General features: G+C 34.3%; 2 protein-coding genes and 2 non-coding genes across 4 annotated transcripts; 3 read left to right on the top strand and 1 right to left on the bottom strand.

The window, feature by feature from the left end:
* The first annotated feature begins 175 nt into the window (after positions 1-175).
* Positions 176-23943, top strand: LOC6641294 (phospholipid-transporting ATPase ABCA3). Its single transcript, XM_023175379.2, has 12 exons — positions 176-606; positions 13194-13515; positions 15807-15875; positions 16882-17467; positions 18060-19484; positions 19550-19883; positions 19944-21170; positions 21229-21379; positions 21446-21622; positions 21693-22466; positions 22536-22724; positions 23217-23943. Exons 2-12 carry the CDS (start codon positions 13304-13306, stop codon positions 23260-23262), a joined length of 5190 nt encoding a protein of 1729 aa, XP_023031147.1. The 5' UTR covers positions 176-606; positions 13194-13303; the 3' UTR covers positions 23263-23943.
* Trnay-gua lies at positions 5196-5321 on the bottom strand. The gene is made up of 2 exons: positions 5285-5321; positions 5196-5231 (listed from the first exon to the last, which is right to left on the bottom strand). It is a non-coding gene; the product is annotated as a tRNA-Tyr (tRNA).
* Positions 6079-6170, top strand: Trnay-gua. Its single transcript is given in 2 exon segments — positions 6079-6115; positions 6135-6170. It is a non-coding gene; the product is annotated as a tRNA-Tyr (tRNA).
* On the top strand, positions 10638-11387 carry LOC6641295 (ubiquitin-conjugating enzyme E2 R2-like). The gene has a single exon (XM_047011188.1). It carries the CDS (start codon positions 10638-10640, stop codon positions 11385-11387), a length of 750 nt encoding a protein of 249 aa, XP_046867144.1.
* Positions 23944-24185: the final 242 nt, after the last annotated feature.

Here is a 24185-nt window from a genome sequence, read left to right as displayed (position 1 = left end):
AATATTCACTTTTTTAAGGCGAATATTCTATTTTATTCCATTCGGCCTTGTGGTTGTTGCTACATTTGCGAGAGACTTAACTTAAGAGAGAGCGCCCCGAGCGAATTGAAGAGAGCCGTGGCGGCGGCGTTGTTGTTTTTGTTTTCCATGTGAACAGACGCGTGTGTGTGAGAGTTACTTGTTTAATAATATTTTTTTGTAGCACGGAGCAACACAATTTGTTGCTAGCACCACCACGAAGAGAGTTCGAGAGAATTGTTCATTAATTTTTGTTGTGTGCACGTGTGCGGGTGTATGTGTGTGGTGTTTATATGCCAAAGGGCTCAAAGAATAAAATGAAAAAGCAACAAGAAACATAAATCGCGCAAAGTAAATAGTAAAACACAATTATTTTATGCACAAATCAAACAAGCTTTTATTGTTAAAACCTAAATCAAATCAAAACTAAAACACAGCAAATGACGCAATTGTAAGTCAATGTAAAGGCAACAACAACAACGACCGAGAAATATAAACAAATTCAACCAAAATTAAACGAACCGGTGAATACATACAAATATATACATACATACATAACTGATTAAATATTAGAAGCACAAAATCAAAGTACGTAAATAGATATTTTATAATAATCTATTTCATCTATCGCTGACATTTACATTCATAAACACACACATGCAGCATAATCAGCTGTTCTCAGATGTATGCATATGTATGAGTGTCAATGTCAAGGCATGAAAACAGCTGCTACACCAGCATTTCACCCTAAAACTTTTCCCTCCGCCTGCAAAATTTATTTTCATTGTGAAATATCTGAAATTCTGATATCAATTATAACAATGACAGTGCAACAATTCTAGACAGTGGTTGGACTTTCCGTGTTTTATAAACAAATAGAGTGTTTATACATGTGTGAGTGTGTGTGTGTATAACTATATCTCCCTTTTGCGCTCTCTCTCTCTCTCTCTCTCTCTTCCATTCTGCTGTCTGCGCAGAATTTCTAAATGTTAATTCTTGTTTTTTGGACCCTTTTAAAACAAATTATCCTTTGCAAACGGAAAGAATTATTGAAATTATGTCTCTTTTTTTTAATTAAAAGCAAATTAAAGTTACGAGGGCTGTTCAAACAGTCTTCTGTCTCCAAAATTAGTCCCAAAAAGAAGAGGCATTCTGGTTGCGGCAAGGATAAGTCGATAGGATCGTCTTCGATTAAAGTTTAGGCCGGCGTTAGATTCAGCAATGATATAATTGTGGTAATGACCAGATTCAGAATTTTGGGATTTTTTTTTTGACAAAGTGGCGGCTGTTCAAAATTGAAAATCAGTTTTCTTTTCTTGTTTAATGTTAAAAAAAAGTAGTTACAAAAATCCTAAAATTATAATTGAGGTCGGGACTATTCTGAGTTGATTTCACTTCGTTTCTTTGAAATCGGTTCAGAATTACGGGCTGTATCTTTGCCGCCAGTTCAAAAAACGTGTTTTCTATTTAGAATTTCCTCACAAAAAACCGTTATATCTCTAAAAGTATTTAGAATAATCCTTTTGGGACGATCAGAATATTAAGAATAATACTTCAAAAAATAAGCTAAAAAAACAATCGAACATTTTTTCCAACCAAGAATACTCCCTTAAGGACAATTACAATTGCTTATATTAATACCCACTCTATTTTTATTAATTTGTGTGACTGATTTACACCCCCCCATAATCAGTTACTGAACAGATTTAGATCAAGAATAATGTATACAAACTATTCATACAAGGCGATGGACACTTTTCTGCTTCAGCTGGCTTGGTTAGCTTTTACTTTTCCAATGTATTCTTATGATTAACAAATGCCTGGTTACTTACTGGGTATAACTTAACATTATTAATCTATTATGCAGTATGGGCCAACAGCGAACCTCAACTCACCTGCCAAACCAGTCAAGGTCTGTCTGTCAGTTATTAGACGGGTTAGTCATCGAAATACTTAAGAATTCTTTAAAATACAATTGTCATTTAATGTGTGCCATACAGACAGGGAGCGGTAGAGAAAGAGAGATATGACTAAAAGTTTGATTAATTGTTAGTTTGATATTGATTTGCCTAAAATTCGATTTGTATGTATTCTATTCTGTCAATGTTTTTGGTTCTTCTCCATTGAGAACTATTGAATTTAACTGGAATATATGAAAGATATAACAATTCTGTCTCCACTCATTCAAGTCTAAGTGTTTATATAGCCCAATTATATTTATATTGTCTAGGTGGTAAGCCAAAGTCCACCTTAATTAAGTGCAAGTTACAGTTATACAGTGATGGTCACTATATTAGCGCGTTTTTGAACTTTGATTCTGATATTTTGAGCTCCCAAGTAACTTAATGAAGAAATTTTACTGGTAATTTTTTCGTTTTTGTATCTAAATGATGATTCATAAATAATGTCATACCAATTTTCGTCGGCTAATTCTACATTTTTTTAATATAACAGATAAACTTATGTAACCTTTAAAAAAATTTTTAATTTTGTCCCAGCATTCGTTTTACGGCCAATCGAAATGCCTTTCTTCACTACTTTATACCAAAGTATTCTCTTTTTGGAATGAAAGTGTATCCAAATTTCCCTTCGATTGATACATCTTTCGTTAAAATCCTAAAAAAATTAACTAATTCTTAACGCCTCACTTAATTGGGTCTTAGGTCAGCAAAACACACCATGTACTTATCTTTCATCTCTTTCTTTTCCATGCAAATTTAGCTTTAGAGAGCAAGGGGCAATGACTACACCCACAGGTAAAAAATTCAAGTCATTAACTAAACCTATAATCACAGCCTAGATTGAAATATCCTTGAAGACTATAAAGAACCGCAATTGAACAAGACGCCGTTTTGAATGCAGATTGGATAATTTCTATAATTCCTAGCAAGCTGTTTTGATTGACTTTTGATTGGTTACACTTATTTATTGACCAATTGTCAAACGAGACGAGAATTAGTAGTTGGCCATAATAAACCAATTGAAAGCCAATTCAAGGTCGATTCCACAATGACAGTTCAGAGTACTAGGCAACTTACATACCCACAAATGTACATATATCCTTGACTAAATCATTTTCTATAGTATTTCTCTGTGGTGAAATTATAGTTCCTTGAAACTTTGTGATCTTGCAAAAAAATTTAATTTATTAATAAGAAAAATGTAAAATGCTGAAGAACAGCAGGAAAATTCCATTTCATTTATCGTTACGGGATCTTAAATTATTATTTTATTCAGTTCAAATATTGTGCTAATTAGTCAAAGTAGTCTGAACTTTGAAATTTGATTGCAATTAGATGATTATACATATATAGGTACGTATTTATTTTAAGTTGATCAATGAACTCTAATTTACGCTAATGTAATAAATGAATTGAATTGAATTCGAATAATTGAACATTTTGGCATTGAACTAGTTATTACATGACCCCCTAAAGACAAATATGTTAAGTTGACATCACTTTCTCTTCTACCTCTCTCTCTCTCCCTTTTACGTTTGTATTTGTTCTTCATTTATGTATTTTCATTGATATTTTAATTGGCAATTATTGTAAATGTGCATAAAATAGTTAGTTGGTTGTCTTTGCCTCTAGTCTGTGAGTTTCATGTGTCAGAATTAATTTGACATTTTGCCAGCTACCTTTTGGCCAGGTTAAGGGGAGGGTGAGGCAAGTAATTCGTTTTCACATGAAAGGTTAAAAGCATTTCCCAATGAATCATTTCGCCCCCGTCCCCTCCGCCACGTATCATGTGTCTATGTGTGGGAATAGATTCAGTCGTGCATATGGAATAACTAAATACATACATATATCGATATTCCGTTTAAATAAAGTGCTTAATACTTTTATTTTGGCAAATTTAGTTTGTTTTCGATTTTTATCACACTTTTAATTGCACACAATTGGTAATTCACGACATCATTTAAATTACCTGTATACTTATTTGACTTAAAATTAATATCAGGTGTCACAAATTGCAAATCGTTCAATTATGCGGTCTAAAAATATTATCACACATAATCTTTACATACTATTAGGGATTTCAATGTTGCTTTTAAATCAATTTGTGTTACAAATGGGACATAAAATTAAAGAATCAGAAAAATATTACAGTTTATGCAAATCAATTATTAAGTGAATTTACTTTAAAAAAGATTTCCCTAACCATTTTCTTGATGTCTACGTCAATTTCTTATAAAACATTTTTAAGGGAATTTTAAACAAGTACAAAGAACTATTTGTTTTTGGACGGAATAGAATGTTTTGTAAGGATTCTTTGAGGATTAGTACTGCATTATATAGATATACAAACACTCATGATCAAAATAATGAGTAAATTACACTGGCGTGACTCGTTATGTTGGAATTTAATAAATGAAGTTCATGGTATATAATTCTAATATTGTTGTCAAATAAATAATATGCAGTTATTATACCGACTGTATTAATATTATTCAAAAAACTAAACAAATACAGTTAATTTAATTATATGTATTACCAAATTTAATATGATTAAATGTTTATATTTTAAATCGTAAATTAGGTAGGTTTAGTGTCTCGTCTGCTGCGAGCAAAATGCGAGAAAGAAAACATAAAAAAAAAATTGGGTCAAGATTCGATTTTTTTTTGGCATCGTGGCCCAAAGCTCGGTACGGGCGGATATATGGGCTAGATGTCTTCCCAACATTTGTAGCCCGTTCAATTCTAAGAAACTTTGTTGAAGAAAATTTTTAAACAAAATATTTTAGAGATTAGAAGCAAGCAGAGTGAAAAAAAGAAACATTTCGAAAAATGGCGCAATAATTCAATACAGTGGCGGATCCACGGAGTGGTCCAGAGGTACGGACCCCATCGAACTTCAGACAACACGGTCCTTTAGACTAAATAGTATACCTTAGACATTTTTCGGATTCTTCTTTATCTCTATGGATCATGTATCTATATTGCATTTTTTTGAAATTTTTTTCTGAATCTGTCTTTTTTTTCGCATCATAAGTTTGTGATAAACCGCGAATTGATTATCAACGACTACAATTTCTAGACAGTTTTAGTGTAGGAACACCAAGGGGCGGACTTCCGGAAACGCTTTATCGTCACATAAAACCGACGGACATAACCAAAAAACAGAATGCTGTGCCAATTTCTGGCAGGATTAAAAAAAAAGTAATACACAAGTGATCCTTCGAGCCGGATTTGAACCAGCGACCTATGGATTACTACTATAACATCTGGTTTTTACACCAGATATTATGCTATATATAACACAACTACAGTCCACCGCTCTACCAACTGAGCTATCGAAGGTCTTGATGTTTCGTTTTCTTCAAACCAAATATAAAACGAAAGCTACAAAAACAAGAAACGAAACAATTTTATAATAAAATACATTTTGTACACTCAGAGAAAACCAATTCCCAATACAATTTCCAATGTTGGCTAAGTAGATAAACGATTTTGAGGTTTTGGTACGAGTTCGATTCCCGGCAAAAGAAAGTGAAAGTCAAATTTGTTTTGGGTTGAAATTTTTTAGATAAAAGTTGTTGTTTTTTATGCAAATCTTAATTTATTTTCTTATCCGACTATAACAGGAAAAAGGCTTACTATAAATAAGTAAAAGAAAGATATTATGTTCCACGGATAAGAAGCTTACTATTTAGTAAATAGTTAATGATTAATCCAAAACTATGAAATGTTTTGGATTCATTTGTTTCACTGACTTCCGTAAATAAAAATTGTAGGCCTTTTCAGTTTTTATGAATTTAAAATGAAACACTCGTTTAGTAGAAAATGTTTAAAAAAATTACATTAGATTTACACAAAGAAATTTGATGGTTAGAGTTGTGCTGCTTTCTCCGAGTGTACGAATGGCATTGATGCGGTCTGCTTTTGTGGCCAACCTTTCACTTTTACACTGATTTTTATTTCAGTCTTTGTGTGATTTTATTTTGATTTGTTGTTGTTGGCAGTGGCGGTGGCGGGGGAAAAAAATCATAAATAAATCAAAAATTTGTTGTAGCTTTTGAGCTTTATGTTTGCTTTAGTTGACGTCAAATTCGTAACACCTTCGATAGCTCAGTTGGTAGAGCGGTGGACTGTAGTTGACATTAAGAAGCGGTTATCCATAGGTCGCTGGTTCAAATCCGGCTCGAAGGATTGTTTTTTTTTTTTTTTTTTGAATGTTATCAGTGAGTCGAGTAAGAGAGTGTGAAGACAGCTTATCGCACATTTTATCAATAATGTGATACAACAATTAGCATGTAACCTGATTAGTCACTCCCTCCCTAAATATGTATTGTGGGAAATGTATGTAAACATAATGTACTTGGCTTGTCTTATCATTAGATTCAATGCAATATAGATAATTAAATTATTTGCAAATTCAAGGAAATCTATTGACTTTGATACAACCAATTGCATTCTAATTCAATTTCATTGAAACGGAAATACTTCTATTAGACGATGCATTCAAGTTTCATTGTCATTGTAGGCCTATATGAAATACTTTAATGACATTAAAACAATTGCTAGTACATTTGAACTAAGATTTAATTACTTGGGCTGACATTCGTTCCAGTAGTTTGTACTTATATATGTAGGTACATCCATCTGCATGTACTTGACTATAGCAAAAAATAGATTGAATCGAATCGACCATCATGGCCAGCCATAATGATGATTCATTAAAGGGAGTTCTCTAAAAGATGATTCATCACATTATTCGGTGTGACTCGTGCTCCTCTAGTTAAGTTTTGTTTATGACAAATTATAACACAGATAAGACAAATACACACAAATTTTCTAGTACCCCCAATCACTCTAAGAAACTTGCACTTGACTGGTTATGAATTTATAACGGACTTTAAACATTTTTATTATATCAAATTTTATTATAGTTTATTTTATTCTTCTGGCATTTCGCTTGCACTTACAATTGGATAACATTTGCCCTTACACTATAAAAGGCTGCTGTACGATAAGAGTGTACTATAAAGAACTATACTATATGGATGTATGTACATATGTATGTATGGATGTATATAGGGTATTACGATTAAAGTTATCATATAAAATAGTTCAGTTGTATCAGCAATCAAACATTAGACTAATTTGTTTTCCAAGCTTTAAATAAGATTTAAATTGTTGTTTAAAATAAATTTACAAGTCTTAGAACTTCCGAAACTGTGTGGTTAATAAGTGTATAGTTAATGACACAGTTCAACACAAATGAGGTAAATCCCAGACCCATTGGACACTTTTATCCAAAGTCGTAAAGCCTAACCTAAACATGCAAAAATTTGTGTTTTTGAGGTTATGTATGTAGCATCCACATTTATGTTAACATTAACCATTAAATTCAATAAAAATATTTGGACCTCAGGATTAAATTCATCATGGATCCCACCCATGGATCCCTCTCTGGATCCGAGTTTTGTCGGCCTTCAATATCTTTATTTTATTTGTAAAGACAATTTAACTCCTCAAAAACATAGTCAATGAATAATTGAGTAAAAGAAAACCTATTTCAATATGCAAATATGTGTCGGGAATGAGTGACAGGGAATCAGAATACTATATATGTACATACCTTATGATGTATTGGTTCCTCTACCATAATCGAAAATAATATAATATAATCGAATGTCGTGATAGTGATATTGCTTTATTTTATGTCATATAATAGATAAACTAAACAGACGCAAAAATGGTCTATCTGTTTTATTTGTGTCCTTAGTTGGATGAAAATTCAAAAGTGTTGGTGCCTATAATCAGGTTTTGGATTAAAACTATCAATTTCTTTCGATTGATGGATGGTAAATAACATTGATTGACATATTGTTGGTAATGAATAGAGCTTAACTATGTTTTATTTTTGTCATCAGTTTCTGCTTAACGTGAAACCGCATAACGTCTTCCTATTTGCATTGAGATCTCAGTAAATCTATAATCTACTGCTATCAAATTTGGTATGTAGATGCAAGAAGTATATACATATTTGGATCAAGTTATAAATAAATCGAATTGTAGACGATAATTTTTTGTACTTACAAACCAAAATGGCAATAATTGCCATCTAGGTAAGCTAAATTGCTTTTACGCTTGTAAAGACTGAGTAATAGAGTCGGTAATTTCTATTCACTTAATGGTGGGTCATTAATATGTACAATCGAAGGGATTAAGGATGCGATCAACTGTCCTTACATTAAGTGCTTGGTGCGTATGTTTGTACCTATCGGCAGACACTTAGTCCTTATCAAATCGGCTGACTCTGCTTCTGCCTCCGCCTCTGCCTCTGCCTCTGCCTCTGCCCACATGCTAATAAATGCCCTCTCCATTTAGCTTAGATTGTGCTTATTTATTACGGTTATATTGATAAATATATTTTGTATTTCTGTGAACATATGTGTTGAGGGGGCGGTTCATTCCTTTCGAATTCAGTTCGAAATTGCCTCTATTCTGAAACGGTCACGTAATTGTTTGTTTTTTTTTTTTGTGAGTGGATTTTTTGCTCGTCATATTGACTAAAGACTTCCTCGCCGGGTTAAAACACGTTTTATTTTTTTCTTCTCGTGACTTTCTCTCTCTCTCTCGCTCTGTCGGTGTTTCTGCTTTCATTTGGTGTTAAGGTGAGTGTTCGATTAACTAACATGATCAAGGTGCACTACACACATCACACTATTTGACATATTCCTTTCTTTTTGTCACATTATCAGCTGAAATTATGGTGTTTTTTTTTTTTTGTTGTGTGTGCCGAACAGGTGTCCGTATGTTAGTTATGAGTTTGGCCATATCGTTGCGGCTTATCAGATGTCTGTTAATAATTTAGCAATGCAAAATCATGCTGCTTTTTCAAAATTTTACCCCCAGACTTCTAGGAATCCGGTGATTTCGCTACCTTAATTTAAGTACACATAATGTCTTGGATTATATTTTATGGCTCGACGAAGTGTAGTGTCGAATAGGAAGGCATCTCAGTTTGTTAACTTTTCAAGGTGCCATTAATGGAATAATATATTTTAGGTCTTCTATAGACATCGTTTTTTAGGTTCAGTGTGTAAATTTGATAAACTAGAACACTTTTTCTTATTTCGATAAAGTCATATGTGAAATTTATATATAACAAATAAAGCAACAATATTGAAGTTGTACAGTGGGTCGAAGTGCAAAATACAGTAAAAACTTTCATAAGCGAACACCCTCGGAACCGACATAATTGTTGTTCAGTAAATAAATATGAAAAATAAATGTTTGTTAACAAAAAATAATGTTTGTTCAACGAAATATTTTAAAATTTGGTGAAGTTTTTAATTGGTCTTGAAATAGTCTTAACAGAAAGTAAGGATTTTTGATTGACCTTTAGATATGTGTATAATCTTTTATATAATTTACTTGATTTTCTATCAAATGCAAATCAATAAAATCAGACTTCACACAACGAATTTCCCAAACAAATTAATTTAATGAATGTAGTTTATGTAATTTTTTTTTGGAGGCTTTGAATCTCAGCTTCCGATTCAGTAAACCTCCTTCTTGAGATAAAAACTTTTTCCAGGTCTTGAAGACTTTTGTTATATCGTTTAATTGTGTCCCAACCATTTTGTCAATATTATAATAATCAACTAAAGAGGGTTGGTGATGGGTTATTTTCTTCGGGAATTAAAACAAACAGTTGGTCCGAAAAGTTTGTTTGTATTTGAGAGGTGTTTCCTTATTGGAGCCATTGCAGGGAGAGGTTTTACTGTAATTGGCATAAAATCAAATATTTCAGATTTGGAGCTGAAGTGAACTTATTATTATTTCAACGAATTACACATGCGTATGGCAACAGTGCGTGTACGTAAATGAATAGGTATATAATGACAATTATGAAAATGTATGATAAGTTTTGGCAAATGGTTAGGTTCTTTTTCGGGTTTTGGACAACAGACAAAAAAATCCTATGGAATATTAGAAACTATAACAAAAAATATTTGTACTTTACTCCATTCATTATAAATGAATAGTTAACACAAAATTATAATGCAGCTGTCTAAAATTGCAAAAAGGAAAATTTTCCAAACTTTTCCTCGATGAGATTAAATGAAACAAAGCAGTAAAAATAAATTGAAGTTACGTTTCGATCTAGGCCAACTTAAAACTTTTCATTTAGTTTACAATTTTCCTAAATCGGGCCAAGTAGTAGACCTTTGAACTGTCATCAAAGTGAAGTGATGGTGGCAATAGAAACATCGCTACAATTTTGAGTATCTAGTTAGCTATGGAAAAACCCATATTAATGGTAAGTAGGCCTTGAATTGTCGTCAAAGTGAAGTGTTAGAAAGTATCTCACATCTGGTATCATTTTAGTCTGGGCTATGTGAGCGTACACATCAAAGTTTACAAATAATATAAATTTATATTAAATCTTTTAAACAGTGAATTTGCTTTCTTGATAATATTTAGAAATTTTTTAAGATATACGTGCAAAGGTTAGATAGTGTTGTAAAAATGAGTTCGGTATGCAATTATTTTGGCGCATACCGAACTCTTAAATTCGAACTTAACTCGTTGATGAAGGAGTCGTTGGAAGGTTTTCATATTAAACTAAAGCAAGATAGTTTCTTGTTTGACTGGAGCATTGGGATGTTTGGACCACCATTATCGCTATATGAAGGCGCCTATCTTGAGGCCATTTTACGCTTTCCAAATGAGTATCCATACGCTCCACCAACATTTCAGTTCAGTGATCAAGTTTATCATCCAAATGTCGATATTAATGGTTTTGTCTGCATATCGATATTGCATCCACCATCGGACGGAGTGTCGCTAAGTGGCGAATTACCAAGCGAACGTTGGAGTCCTGTCCAGAATGCCCGTTCGATCCTCTTGTCGATTGTATCGTTGCTAGACGATCCCAATGAATTGTGTCCGGCCAACACTGAGGCGGCTGATACGTATCGTCGCTGGCGTGATCCGAAGATTATGGATATGACTTATCCGAATAAAGTGCGCCAATTGGCGATCGAGAGCAATGCTAAGGCCTTACGTATGGGTATAATTGTGCCGACAAAATTAGAGGATTATTGCCTAAAAGCACCAATTGAGCCGGAGCTAAACGACGTACTAAATGATACACTTTTTAATGATTATGATGAAGACGATTCTAGCAATGAGGATGAGTATAGTGATGATGACTACGCTGAAGATGGTGATGGTTATAATGATAGCAATGGTGATGGGGATGGTGAGGAAGGCGATGATGATAATGATGGGGATGGTGATGGGGATGGTGAGGAAGGTGATGCTGAGGAAGAAGATAATGAAGAGGATGATGAAGATGACGATACTTCTATTGATATTGATGATCATGAGTCGGATACCAACGATTCTTAGTCATAAAATTCCAATATATAAGTTAACAAAACAAAAATTTCTTTAGTTGCATTAATATTAAAGTTCTACGTCACATAATTGAGTTCAAACCCATCAGTTTTTTATTTTTTTGTTATCCTTTCAAAACCATTGCCAATTCGGTTCTGAATACCTCATACTCGTTGCTTAACAAATTGCTTCTTAATTCAACAAAATATCCAAGAAGTCTGCAATCAATCCATTTAATGTAGGAGAGAATTGAATTGATTTTCAAACAGATCTCAGATGCAACTCCTTATAATAATCTTCGATTCAGTCGATTCCAAAAAATGTGTATCCAAAATATAAATGACTTAAAATCGAAAAAAAAGTTTTATGAACAGACGAACCAATTTTTGTATGCCACTCGGTCGTAAGGGCATATTTGAAACGTATAATAAAAAAAAAATAATAATAATAACAGCCAGTTACTTGGCAGCTGTGTTCTACTAATAGATTTTTATTATCGGTCGCGTCGCTTCGACGGGTTTTCTGCTACTTAAAACAAAGAGATTAATATTGTTCAAATTGCATTTCTTGGCTATTTTTGCAGTTATGTAAAATTGCCAGACTAATTTTTTATATACATATATACCTTCAATGGTAATTGAGATAATGTCAACCAAATTTATTGATATTTAGTTTCATTTGTTTCCTGACAATTTTAGTGATTATTAAAGGAACAATAATTTTTATTTCTTATGTTTTATTTGAAAACGTCTACAAATCTAATTGAACATTCGGTAAATGTCAAGTGCAATGTTGTTATTGTTGTTGTTGTTGTTGGCTTTTGCTTACATATGTTCTTTTGTTTTGGATGAATCTTATCGTATTTCATATTGCAATCTATTCGTATACATTATGTACCCAAATAGACCTTACTACGTACAACTGATTAGATAGCACAACAAAAAAAAACAAAAAAAAAAAAAGGAAAAAAAATGTAGATTATTAAAAATGTAGTTTGACACACACAGTTTATTTTCCTGTACTGGCAATACAGGTGGAGAGTACTTGTTAGTCACTCATGTTAGTACGGGGATAACCATAGAACAGGTAAATTGTCATTTGACTTTGTTCACTTTTTGGGTTTCAATAATAAACAAAACTATTTCATATCAGTGTCCGAGTATTTTTCGTTTCGCAATTCTCAAGAACATTATATTGAAGTGATTTTTACAATACATTGTCAATAATATGTTTAAAAACCTTGAAGGGGAAAGTTTTGAGAATCGATTTAATTCTTTTTTTTGCACTTCTTACAAAATTCAATCAAAAATTAACTAACAAATTTGACTAATTTGTTTCGTTTTTTAATAAAATCTCTAACAATTTTAACAGACTTTGAGGTTTTTGAAACATTTGTTAAAGTTTAAAATTAATTTTATTTATTTACCAACAACAACTGTTAACAACTGAAAATGTTTGCCAATTTCTATGCCATTCCATGACCTTAATGATTAACAATTTAATTACTTTATATTCATTTAAAAAGAAAATTTTTTGATCCCGTTTTTTTTTAAATAAATTCATTAGACAATGAAGAAAAAAGGGCCATTAGTCATTCATTGAAAATCATTTCTCAAATGCTTGAAAAAATCTTATGGAAATTGTATAAAAATTTTTAATTTTCAAAATTATTTTTAGCTTTCATTGGTATCTATTTGAAATGCATCGTTAACGATGCAAATTTCAAAAGTCTTTAGAGCAAAATAATAATAAACAACATTTTGATTATTATGGGAAAATATTTTATATTATATATTTTTTTTTTTCTTTATATTACAGACTGAAAGGGTTTATCTGAGTGTCTAACTGGATATGTCGTCGTAGCTAACGAAAAACTTTGACTAAAAAAAGGAGAGAGAGGATAACAAAAAAAGAAAATCGAATCAAATATGGCTAAAGTTAGCAATTGGGATAAATTTGTACTTTTACTATGGAAAAACTGGACCCTACAATGGAATCACAAATGGCAACTTGTCATCGAATTGCTGCTTCCGGCCGTATTCTCATTGCTATTGGTTCTGGTACGGACTCTGGTCGTGGCCGAGCCAATGCCAATAAAAACCTACACCGAATTGAATATAACCACTTTGCAGTTGTTCAAGTAAGTAGCCATAGAATAGAAATGCATTCAACGTCCCATGTCCCATGTTATTGACGTCCTCCCTTTGTTTTTTAATTTTTGAAAAGTTTTCGTTTTCAAGTTGTATGATTTCTTGTCTTTATTATATTGTCTATTATTATTTTGTTTTGTTATATTTTCCAGCACAGCTGTCGCACTTAGGCACATTAGAAATATGTAGAGAATGCTGTGAGAAAAACATAATTTTTATAACTTTTCCAAAGTGTTTAGGATGTTACGCAGATTATAGGCAATGTCTCATATATTGACTTACAACCCATGGTCATGTTAACTGACTAAAACAGTTCAGGAATATTTGAATCAAAAATGTTGTGATCGGTAAAGGTAAATAGTAGTTTAATATGAACTAAAAGGTCACGTTTTGTTTAGGACTTTTTCTTAAACTACAAACTGTAAGACTTAAGCTCATTCCAAGTAATATACTCCTAGCCATAAAGCTAGAGTATTCTTTATTATTATGTTTCTTTATATTTATGTTTCACACAAGACTGCTAACATCGTTGTATCGCATAGAGGGAAAAGTGTCCGAGCTTATGAGGTATAGACATACATATATTATTGATCAGCATCAAAGTTCGAATCGAAATCCCCATCTCTAAGCTAAGAGGTACAGCCTTTCAATACCATTCGTAGTTAAGTAAGTAAGATTTTGGGGATCGGACTATAGTAACGATCGCTTAAAAAGTTGTAATATCTAAAAATTTTCCATTTAGATATCTTTAGGTAGGTTTAATTGTTAGCATTTTAGTATTTTGAGGTGAAATGTGAAATTTTTCTCCATATAATTTAAACGGAGAGCTAGAGGTAAGCTCACTTAGTATCCATTCTAAAAAATTGTATTACAGTTTTATCAAAATCGATTTATTTTACATAGAGGAAAAAGTACACTCGATGCATCCAAAAAACCAGTAAAGTAACAGATTGTGGGCTTTAAGGGCAAGTCAGTTTTTATAATAACATATAATGCTTAAATCCCCAAAAACATTCAGGTAACCACTTTCGCCTGCACAAGGTGTGGAACATTTCCATTCTATGACTATTCTTTTCAAATCAAGAAAGTCAAGGCGATTGATTCCATTAAATTAATAATCGGAAAGGAAATCATAATAGCGATGCTAGTACAATTGAGGATTTGAATGAAATTATCTCTGACTGTGATTGATAATGACTGACTGATAATTTACTTTGTACTCAGTTTGATCAGTCGACATGGCTAGAAAGTAATAAGTTTTAGATTACATTGTTTGTCTGAATCAGCGCAAACTCATCCTATATCCATCCTATAAGTTTATCAATAACTTCGGTACTTTTAACACGATTGTCCTAAAATTTATAATTTTTCAGTTTAATGAAGCTGTTAATTATTGTGCCAAATTTGATTAAAATCGGATAACTAGATTATATAGCTGCCATATAAACTTATGATAAAAAGGATGTTACATGTGCCGTGTTGCCACAGCCTTAGCTTTTGTCTAGACTTTTTTAGACAATACCTTTTTTCTCGTTGACGGTTATAAGTAGAGTAGCAAGAGTAACAAAAAAACTTGCAAGGGTATACAAACTTCGGGGCGGTGGAAGTTATTCCCGGTTCTATGGTTCTTTAATGAAAAACATCGTCTTTCCAAAAGAATTCTTCTTAAAACGGTTTGATATATTATATCCAGATGCTTTAAAGGCATTCTCTTTGATTATTTTCCAACCTGTTGATGTAGTAATTATCATCTTCTTAAGTTCAATCAGACGAATTAAAATAGTCTGTATAAATCGGCATTTAGGGCTCTTCTCGTTGCTCGAGGACTTAGCGAAATAGAAGGAGATACAGTAATTGTTGAAGGTTATTGGAAAATAAATTTAAAATATACAAATCAAAATTTGATAGTCAAAGACTGCAGTTAGCTTCTTTGATATATAAAAAAGGTTTTTGAAGAAAAGCAATCAAAATAAAATAAATTTTGAACAGCTCTCTTTCGCTTAATTGTTGCTTTGATCCACGATCCTAAATAGTAGTTAAATGTTTCCAATACATTTGTTTTGTTTGTTTCCCCCCTCTTTTCCTATATTTTGTAATCGAAAGGGAAATATCATTTTTGTTTTGATTGTGGTTTCTCTTCTTTTATTCTTTTCATATTATTTTGATTGATTTATTTATTTATTTATCTACTCTATTCTCGTATGCTATTCGACATCATTTCAAAGTCCAACGATCTGATCCATATGTAAATGTATTCTTTGTATGCCATCCAAACTTTCAGAGATTCAATGCAAAATTCGCGTCGCATGCACGCGCTCGTAGCGCTGCTAATGTCCAAGAAGAAAATGAGGTAACGAATTCAAAATCAAAATCAACAAAAACAACGCAAAAAAAAAAAAAACAAACGCACAATTAAATCAAAAACAAGTCAAATCAAATACGTAAATACTTGTATATGATGTGGTCAGAATGATTTTTAGCTCAGCTTGAAGTGCAATTACCAGAGAATGCAATCTGTTATATATAATCTAAAATGCTTTATCTAAGTAACCTTAATTACGTTTCATTTATCGTTACAATATCGTCTATTACTATATATATACATATATATATACTGATCGTCTTTAGATTAGTGTCACTCGTATCATTCTTTGTATTTGTTAAACATTTTCTGAAGCATATGAAACTTGTAAAGATTAATAAAATAAAACTTAATTATTTTTGGTTGACTCTACAGATTAAACTTAAACAAAAAATTTGATCTATAGGCTTTAATCTTTGATTCTTCTTTCAATTTAAAAATCGATTGTTTTTCCCCACTTTAAATGTCAAAATCATAAAATTTTATTGATTTATTATACACAACATTTTTCTAGCATTAGCATTATTGGCAAAAGGAGATAATTTAAATTGCATTTGATGGCAATATTTCATGAAATATAAATAAGAAGTTCTTTGAAAGAATTGCATCAATATTTCTATACACAAACTGACTCAACGGAATGTTGATCAATATCGTTGAAAGTTTACTTTTAATCCTTTTCGATTCATAACCTTTAATCGATGTGCTTTCTTGTAGTTGCACTTCAATGCTTAGACTTATGCTTGCCGCTTTTAACTAATATTAATGCTTAACTTACATATATACTGTATATTCTTTCAAAATGCACAATTTATATGAGAAAAAATGACACACGAACACTTTGTAGCTAATCTTAAATGTATTTCTAATCCCACTTTAAGTTTTTTGCTTCTTTGTTTGGGTATTTAATATATGTACATATATATATAACTTGATAATCGTTTATTTAATTGGGTATATTCTTATACTAATATTGGATATTTATACATTTTAGTGAAAGCAAATATCAAACCGGAAGCTCACCAAACTTTTGGCTATATTATTCACCACAAAATGACATTCTGGATAGTTTGGTCAATGAGACGGTACACACTCTGGACATGGGTGGCTATACGGGCTCAGCGAATGCAGCTCAATTGCAAAGTGATGTGGTTAATAAGAATGCATTTGCTGGCATTCAGTTTGATGATTCGTTGGCTAATTTAAATGAATTGCCCGATAAACTTGATTTCGCTTTGCGTTTTCCATCCGAATCGCGGACAACATCGCTGAACATTGGTCTCACCTGGCTGACAATGCGTCTATTTCCCATTATCGATTTAACTGGGCCACGTAATGAGAATGCCACTGATGGTGGCATACCAGTTGGTTATCTACGCGAAGGATTTCTACCCATTCAACATGCCCTGACCATGGCGTATCTCCGCCGAAGAGCACCCGATTATACATTACCCGAAGTGGTTATGCAACGTTATCCCTATCCCGAATATATCTATGATCCATTACTTGAGGGCTTGGCATCGATAATGTCATTAATTATATTGCTAAGTTTCATCTATCCATGCACTTACATTACCAAGGTGAGTACAAATTCAATAGATTGTTTTAGTCATTCGTCTGTATGCTATAAGTGTGATGTCTCAGGAAGGTTCCAAAGTAAACCCTATCAGTTTTTCAGTATTTTAAGTGAAAATTTTCTTATTTGGACAACACTCTAGGGTATTTACGAGTTACACTAGTTTAACTAATGACGAAAATAGGGTATTAGTTAATACATTTAATGGCGGTAAATGTCTTTTAAGATTTGCTACTCATTTTTTAATCCTAACCATGCTGTATGCATTTTCATTCCTATTTATCTGGACACAACTGTATGTAGTTTTCGTGTTTTGAACTAAGTATTTACAGAGCTTCCGACAAGGTCTTATGTGTATATAACTCTATCGTACTTTAATAAATGTCTTAATAGGGCCTGACCTATGTGACGGGCGTTGTTTATAGATCCGATTCATTCAAAAGAAGAGGTTTCGATTTTTAAAATTTAACACACAAGCTAAAATGTAAATGGAAATAGATGCTTAGATGTATTTTCGACGGTATTCTTTATGATTTTGAGTAGTTTTGAATTCTTAATTATGTTTTTCTTATGATTAAACTTTGTTTTTCTTACAGTACATTACATCGGAGAAGGAGAAACAACTGAAGGAGGTGATGAAAATAATGGGTCTCTCGAATTGGTTGCATTGGACAGCTTGGTTTGTCAAGTCATTCATTATGCTAACAATATCGGCGATATTGATAGCCATATTAATGAAAATCCGTTGGTCCGATGATGTTGCCGTCCTAACACACTCAAGTTTTACGGCCTTAGTTTTGTTTTTGCTGGTCTATGTGATAACAAGTATTTGCTTCTGCTTCATGATGGCCACATTCTTTTCGAAAGCGAGCACAGCGGCCGCCGTGACGGGTCTAATCTGGTTTATTGCCTATATACCATTCTCATTCACGATAAACACGTACGATGATCTAACATTGGGTACCAAACTGGGCTGGAGTCTGGTATCGAACACGGCAATGGGTTTCGGTGTCAAATTGATACTCGGCTTTGAGGGCACCGGCGAAGGATTGCAATGGGGTAATTTGTTTACCCCCGTTTCTGTGGATGATACCCTTACCGTGGGCATGGTTATGGTTATGATGATTGTGTCGTGTTTCATTTACATGACCATCTGTTTGTATGTGGAGCAAATATTTCCTGGAGAATTTGGTGTGCCACGGAAATGGAATTTCCCGTTTAGCCGAAAGTTTTGGTGTGGCGAAAGTGATTATATCGGGGTCGAGGATATGCCAGCCAATGGAGATATGCAGCGCGATCCCAATGCATTTGAGACTGAACCCGAGGGCAAGCATATTGGTTTACAGATGCGTCACTTAAAGAAGAGATTCGGCGACAAAACGGTTGTCAAGGGACTCTCGATGAATATGTTTGAGGACGAGATCACCGTTCTGCTGGGCCACAATGGAGCCGGTAAGACGACAACCATTTCCATGCTAACTGGCATGTTCCCACCCACAGCCGGCACGGCCATTATCAATGGCAGCGATATACGCACCAATATCGATGGGGCACGCATGTCCCTGGGCATTTGTCCGCAACACAATGTCCTCTTCGACGAGATGAGTGTGTCGAATCATATACGTTTCTTTAGTCGACTGAAGGGTTTGCATGGCAAAGAAGTTGAAAACGAAGTGGCCAAATATTTGAAGATGATCGAACTCGAGGACAAGGCAAATGTGGCCTCATCCAAACTATCGGGTGGCATGAAACGTAAACTCTCCGTCTGCTGTGCCCTCTGCGGTGATACAAAGGTGGTGCTATGTGATGAGCCCAGTTCCGGCATGGATCCATCGGCCCGACGACAATTATGGGATCTATTGCAACAGGAGAAAATAGGTCGCACTTTGCTGCTAACCACTCACTTCATGGATGAGGCTGATGTCCTGGGCGATCGTATTGCCATTATGTGTGATGGTGAACTCAAATGTCATGGAACCTCGTTCTTTTTGAAGAAACAATACGGTTCAGGCTATCGTCTGGTTAGTATACATCTAAAATTGCAGATACTTTTAATGCGAACTAACTTTTTGTCCATCTGATTTAGATTTGTGTGAAGCGCGATAATTGCCAAACCTCTGAAGTGACAGCGTTGCTCAATGAGTTTATACCCGGCCTGCAGCCTGAGAGTGATTTGGGTGCCGAATTATCGTATCAATTGCCCGATATGTATTCAAATAAATTTGAACAAATGTTCGGTCAGCTTGAGGAGCGTTCGCAGGAGTTGCATTTGAATGGCTATGGTGTGGGCATAACATCCATGGAGGAGGTTTTCATGAAGGTTGGCGCCGAAAAGGGCAGCGATGGCAAACTAAAGGATCAACATGCCATTATGAATGGCGGCACCGGCTATGCCGATGAGGACAATGAATCCATGCAATGTGAGTTTTTTGATTTTCTTGTTTAATTTCGAAAAACTTTAATCGACTGTATTCTATCAGCTGATGGCATCTTCTCGGAGAATCGTCGTTTACTGCAGGGCATGCAATTATTTAAAAACCAATGGCAGGCCATGATACTGAAGAAGGCTCTCTACACATGGCGTAATAAGTTGCTACTATTGATACAAAACATAATGCCAATATTCTTTGTATCGATGACTATTATAATTACACGTAATCAGGGCACATTTCAAGAGCTAAAACCGATTACAATGAGTCTAACGCAATATCCTGTCGCCGTATCGGTAATGGAACGTGCCCCGGATGTAGTTAATAACTCTCAAGGCTGGCTTATATCCAATGAATATGAGAAAATTGTTAATTCCTATGGCAGTGATTATGGCTATGAATCGACGGGAGCGAAAAATTTCACCGAATACATCTTGGACCTGGGCAAGACCATACAAGTGCGCATCAATTCACGTTATTTGGCCGCAGCCAGCATTGGAGAGAATAAAATAGTGGCCTGGTTGAACAATCAGCCATTGCATACGGCTCCATTGACAGTGAATTTGGTTCATAATGCCATAGCCCATGCCCTGATCGGGCCGGAGTGCAGCATTAGTATAACGAATGCCCCATTGCCATATACGACCAGCACGGTGTTGAATCAATTGAATACGGGCAACAATCTGGGCACACAATTGGCCACAAATCTCTGCTTCTGCATGTGTTTCGTTAGTGCCATATATATATTATTTTTGATCAAAGAACGCGAATCGAGATCAAAACTATTGCAATTTGTGGGCGGCGTTAAGGTCTGGACGTATTGGCTATCGCAATTGCTATGGGATTTTGCCACCTACGCATTCACAGCTTTGGTTGTTGTTCTCACCATATTGTGTTTCCAAGAGGAGGGCTTTACCCGCTTTGCCGAACTTGGCAGATATTTCCTACTACTATTAATCTTTGGTTGCTCTGTGCTTCCCTTTACCTATCTTATATCATTATTTTTCCGTGAACCTGCAACTGGATTTGCCCGTATATCGATTATCAATATATTTGCTGGCATGGCTTTGTTCATAGTGGTTGTTGTCATGTCATTTGATTTCTTTGATACCAAAGATACGGCCAATCTATTGGGCTGGATTTTCCGCATATTTCCACATTTCTCTTTGGCCATGGGTCTCAATAAGGTCTACATGAATGTGGCAACACGAAATGCCTGCGAAAAGGTCGGCGCCCTACCACCCATTCTTCTATGCGAATTGATACCCAAATGCTGCAGTAAGTTAAAGATTATCTAAATGAAATATTAGAACATAAGTTGTAATTGATATTGTAGATCTCAAACCATATTTCGACTGGGAGGAGCCGGGTGTGCTGCCGGAAACGATTTATATGGCCGCTACGGCAGTTATATTCTTCCTGATTATTATTCTAAGAGAATTTGGCCTGTTCAATGAGCTTATCTATATGGTTAGAAAGCATGCCATGTGAGTAGATAAAATGCCTTAGAGTTTGGTTAGATATTGACCTTGACCTTATCTCTTATCTTCTAGCAAATCACCTCCACCACCAGAGGATGGCTATTTCGATGAGGATGTGGAGATTGAACGTCAACGTATACTTAATATGCAATCCACCGATTTGATACAAAAGAATTTAGTTTTGGATCGTGTTACCAAATACTATGGTAAATTTTTAGCTGTCAATCAGGTCTCGCTATGTGTGGAGGAGTAAGTTAACCATTTCATCATGCGTTCATTTGACATGACATCCTTAATATTTGCTTCTCTGTTGTTTCAGAGTTGAATGCTTTGGCTTGCTGGGCGTGAATGGAGCTGGTAAAACGACCACTTTCAAAATGATGACTGGCGATGAGCGCATCAGTTTTGGTTCAGCCTATGTTCAGGGCCTTAGCTTGGAGTCCGACATGAATAGTATCTATAAGAAAATCGGCTATTGTCCACAATTCGATGCTCTGCTCGATGATCTCACCGGGCGCGAAACATTGCGTATCTTTAGCTTATTGCGCGGTGTTCAGCCATCGCGTATAAACCAATTGTCTGAGGATTTGGCCAAATCATTTGGCTTTATGAAACACATTGATAAAGAGACGCGTGCGTATAGCGGTGGCAATAAGCGTAAATTGAGCACAGCCATCGCTGTGATTGGTAGTCCATCGGTTATCTATTTGGATGAGCCAACAACGGGCATGGATCCGGCGGCTAGACGTCAACTCTGGAATATGGTTTGTCGCATACGCGACTCGGGTAAATCTATTGTATTAACCTCTCACAGCATGGAGGAATGTGAGGCATTGTGTACCCGATTGGCCATTATGGTTAATGGTGAATTCAAATGCATTGGCTCGACGCAGCATTTAAAGAACAAATTCTCCAAGGGTCTAATACTTAAGATTAAAGTACGACGCAATATCGAAGCATTGAGGCAGGCACGAAAGAGTAGCAGCTATTCGAGGCATACCGATGAGCCAACGATTCCGGTGCAGTTGGCTCAGCAGAGTATCAATACGGTTAAGGAGTTTGTCGAGTCTGAATTCCCTCAGTCTGTATTGCAGTAAGTAAAAGTTGTTCAATATTCTTTGTCAATTATTGCAATTTGGTATTTGTCTCGTTTTGTTTTCAGGGAGGAATACCAGGGTATTCTTACATTTTACATTCCATTGACTGGCATTAAATGGTCACAGATATTTGGTCTAATGGAACGCAAACGTGATGAATTGAATATTGAGGATTATTCAATAAGCCAGACGACGCTAGAAGAGATATTCCTTGAGTTTGCCAAATATCAACGCGAGGATCCGCGTTCCGTTAAGTGAGCTAGTGATGCCTAATACCAGTTGTAGCCTCTAATCCCAATGCATTGGCTTGTAACACAACACACACGCAAACACACACACACACACACATCATACCATGCCATATATATATCTCATTGTTGCACCAACCACCCACTGGGCAAGGCAATATAAAGCCTTAACTGCTGCCCCAACCAGTGACACATTCTAATATGTAGTTGCTAGCTCGCTCGCCTGCTCGCTCTTCTCGACCTTTAAAGGCTTCTTTTGGGTTTTATTTCCTTTTTTTGTTTGTTTGTTTGTTTTAACACATTGATTACAAGTAGCTTTTATTTTGGTAGTAGTAACTAATTTTAGCTTTGATTCTACTGACACCTTAAACTCTGCCAGCAGCAGTTTCTAGTCCTCTTTAATAGTAAACTTATCTAATATATACAAATATTATTCTCCCCTTAAACAAATTGAAACAAAAAATAAAAACAAAAAACCAACACACACATATTAAGCAGGAAACCCAAAGTAAGAAAACTTTGCGCATGCCTTGACGATTATTGAAGAAGCACTAGCAAGATCCACTACAAATACCTGATGTAATATGATGCGATAGAACACCGATGCACAAAGAAAAAAGAACACAAAAACGATTAGTTTTTAAGTAGTTATGAATTGAACTAATAAATATGAACGGATATGCCTTGTTGTCATGTGATCTACTAAAAATACCCAAACATAACACAAATGAATGAGAATGTATAGCATATACATATATATCGTATTCATTCTTGATCTGCGATCAAACGATCCATTATTAGCACAAACCAAAAAAAAAAAAATCCAAAGATTTTTTATTCTACTATAAACCAAAACGATTTCAAGTATTTAATGACAAGCACGAGATTGGCGCCTTGTAGGATATAACTCTATATATATATATAAATCAAAAAATATATATATGTATGTACTTACAAAATGAATGTAGAATGTAATAATAATAATAAACAAATCAAACAAGTGCAGCCCGAAGTAACATATAAGTCAATTTACCTGTGGAACAACTGTGAACGTATGAGAATTTATAATATGTAATTATTATATTATATTATGATGTGTGACGATTGTTATGGAAAATGAAGCAAAACCATTATGTAAAATGTGTAATTTATGTATATTTTATGTTTTAATTATGTTTATGTCTTCAAATAATGAAATAAAGAGCACGAAACGATTGTAAATTGATATCAAAAGAGTAAGTTTTATATTTCGAAAGGAAAATTGATGAGTTAACGCTTAAATATTTGGACAAATAGTACTTTAATCGTATATATATATTTTAATACTAATCCCAATGAAGTAAGTAGCGTGCAAATTATCCGAGTTTACCTACTAAATTTGGTAGCTCTAGCTATTATAGTCTCCGAAATCTTGGTGTTTATACGAACGGACATGGCTGTTGGTGCTAATTAGGAGTATACAGCTGT

Source organism: Drosophila willistoni, assembly GCF_018902025.1.
Source record: "Drosophila willistoni isolate 14030-0811.24 chromosome XL unlocalized genomic scaffold, UCI_dwil_1.1 Seg141, whole genome shotgun sequence".
Classification (NCBI taxonomy): domain Eukaryota; kingdom Metazoa; phylum Arthropoda; class Insecta; order Diptera; family Drosophilidae; genus Drosophila; species Drosophila willistoni.
The sequence above is the reverse complement of the archived record's forward strand: the minus strand, read 5'-3'. Positions and strand labels throughout refer to the sequence as shown.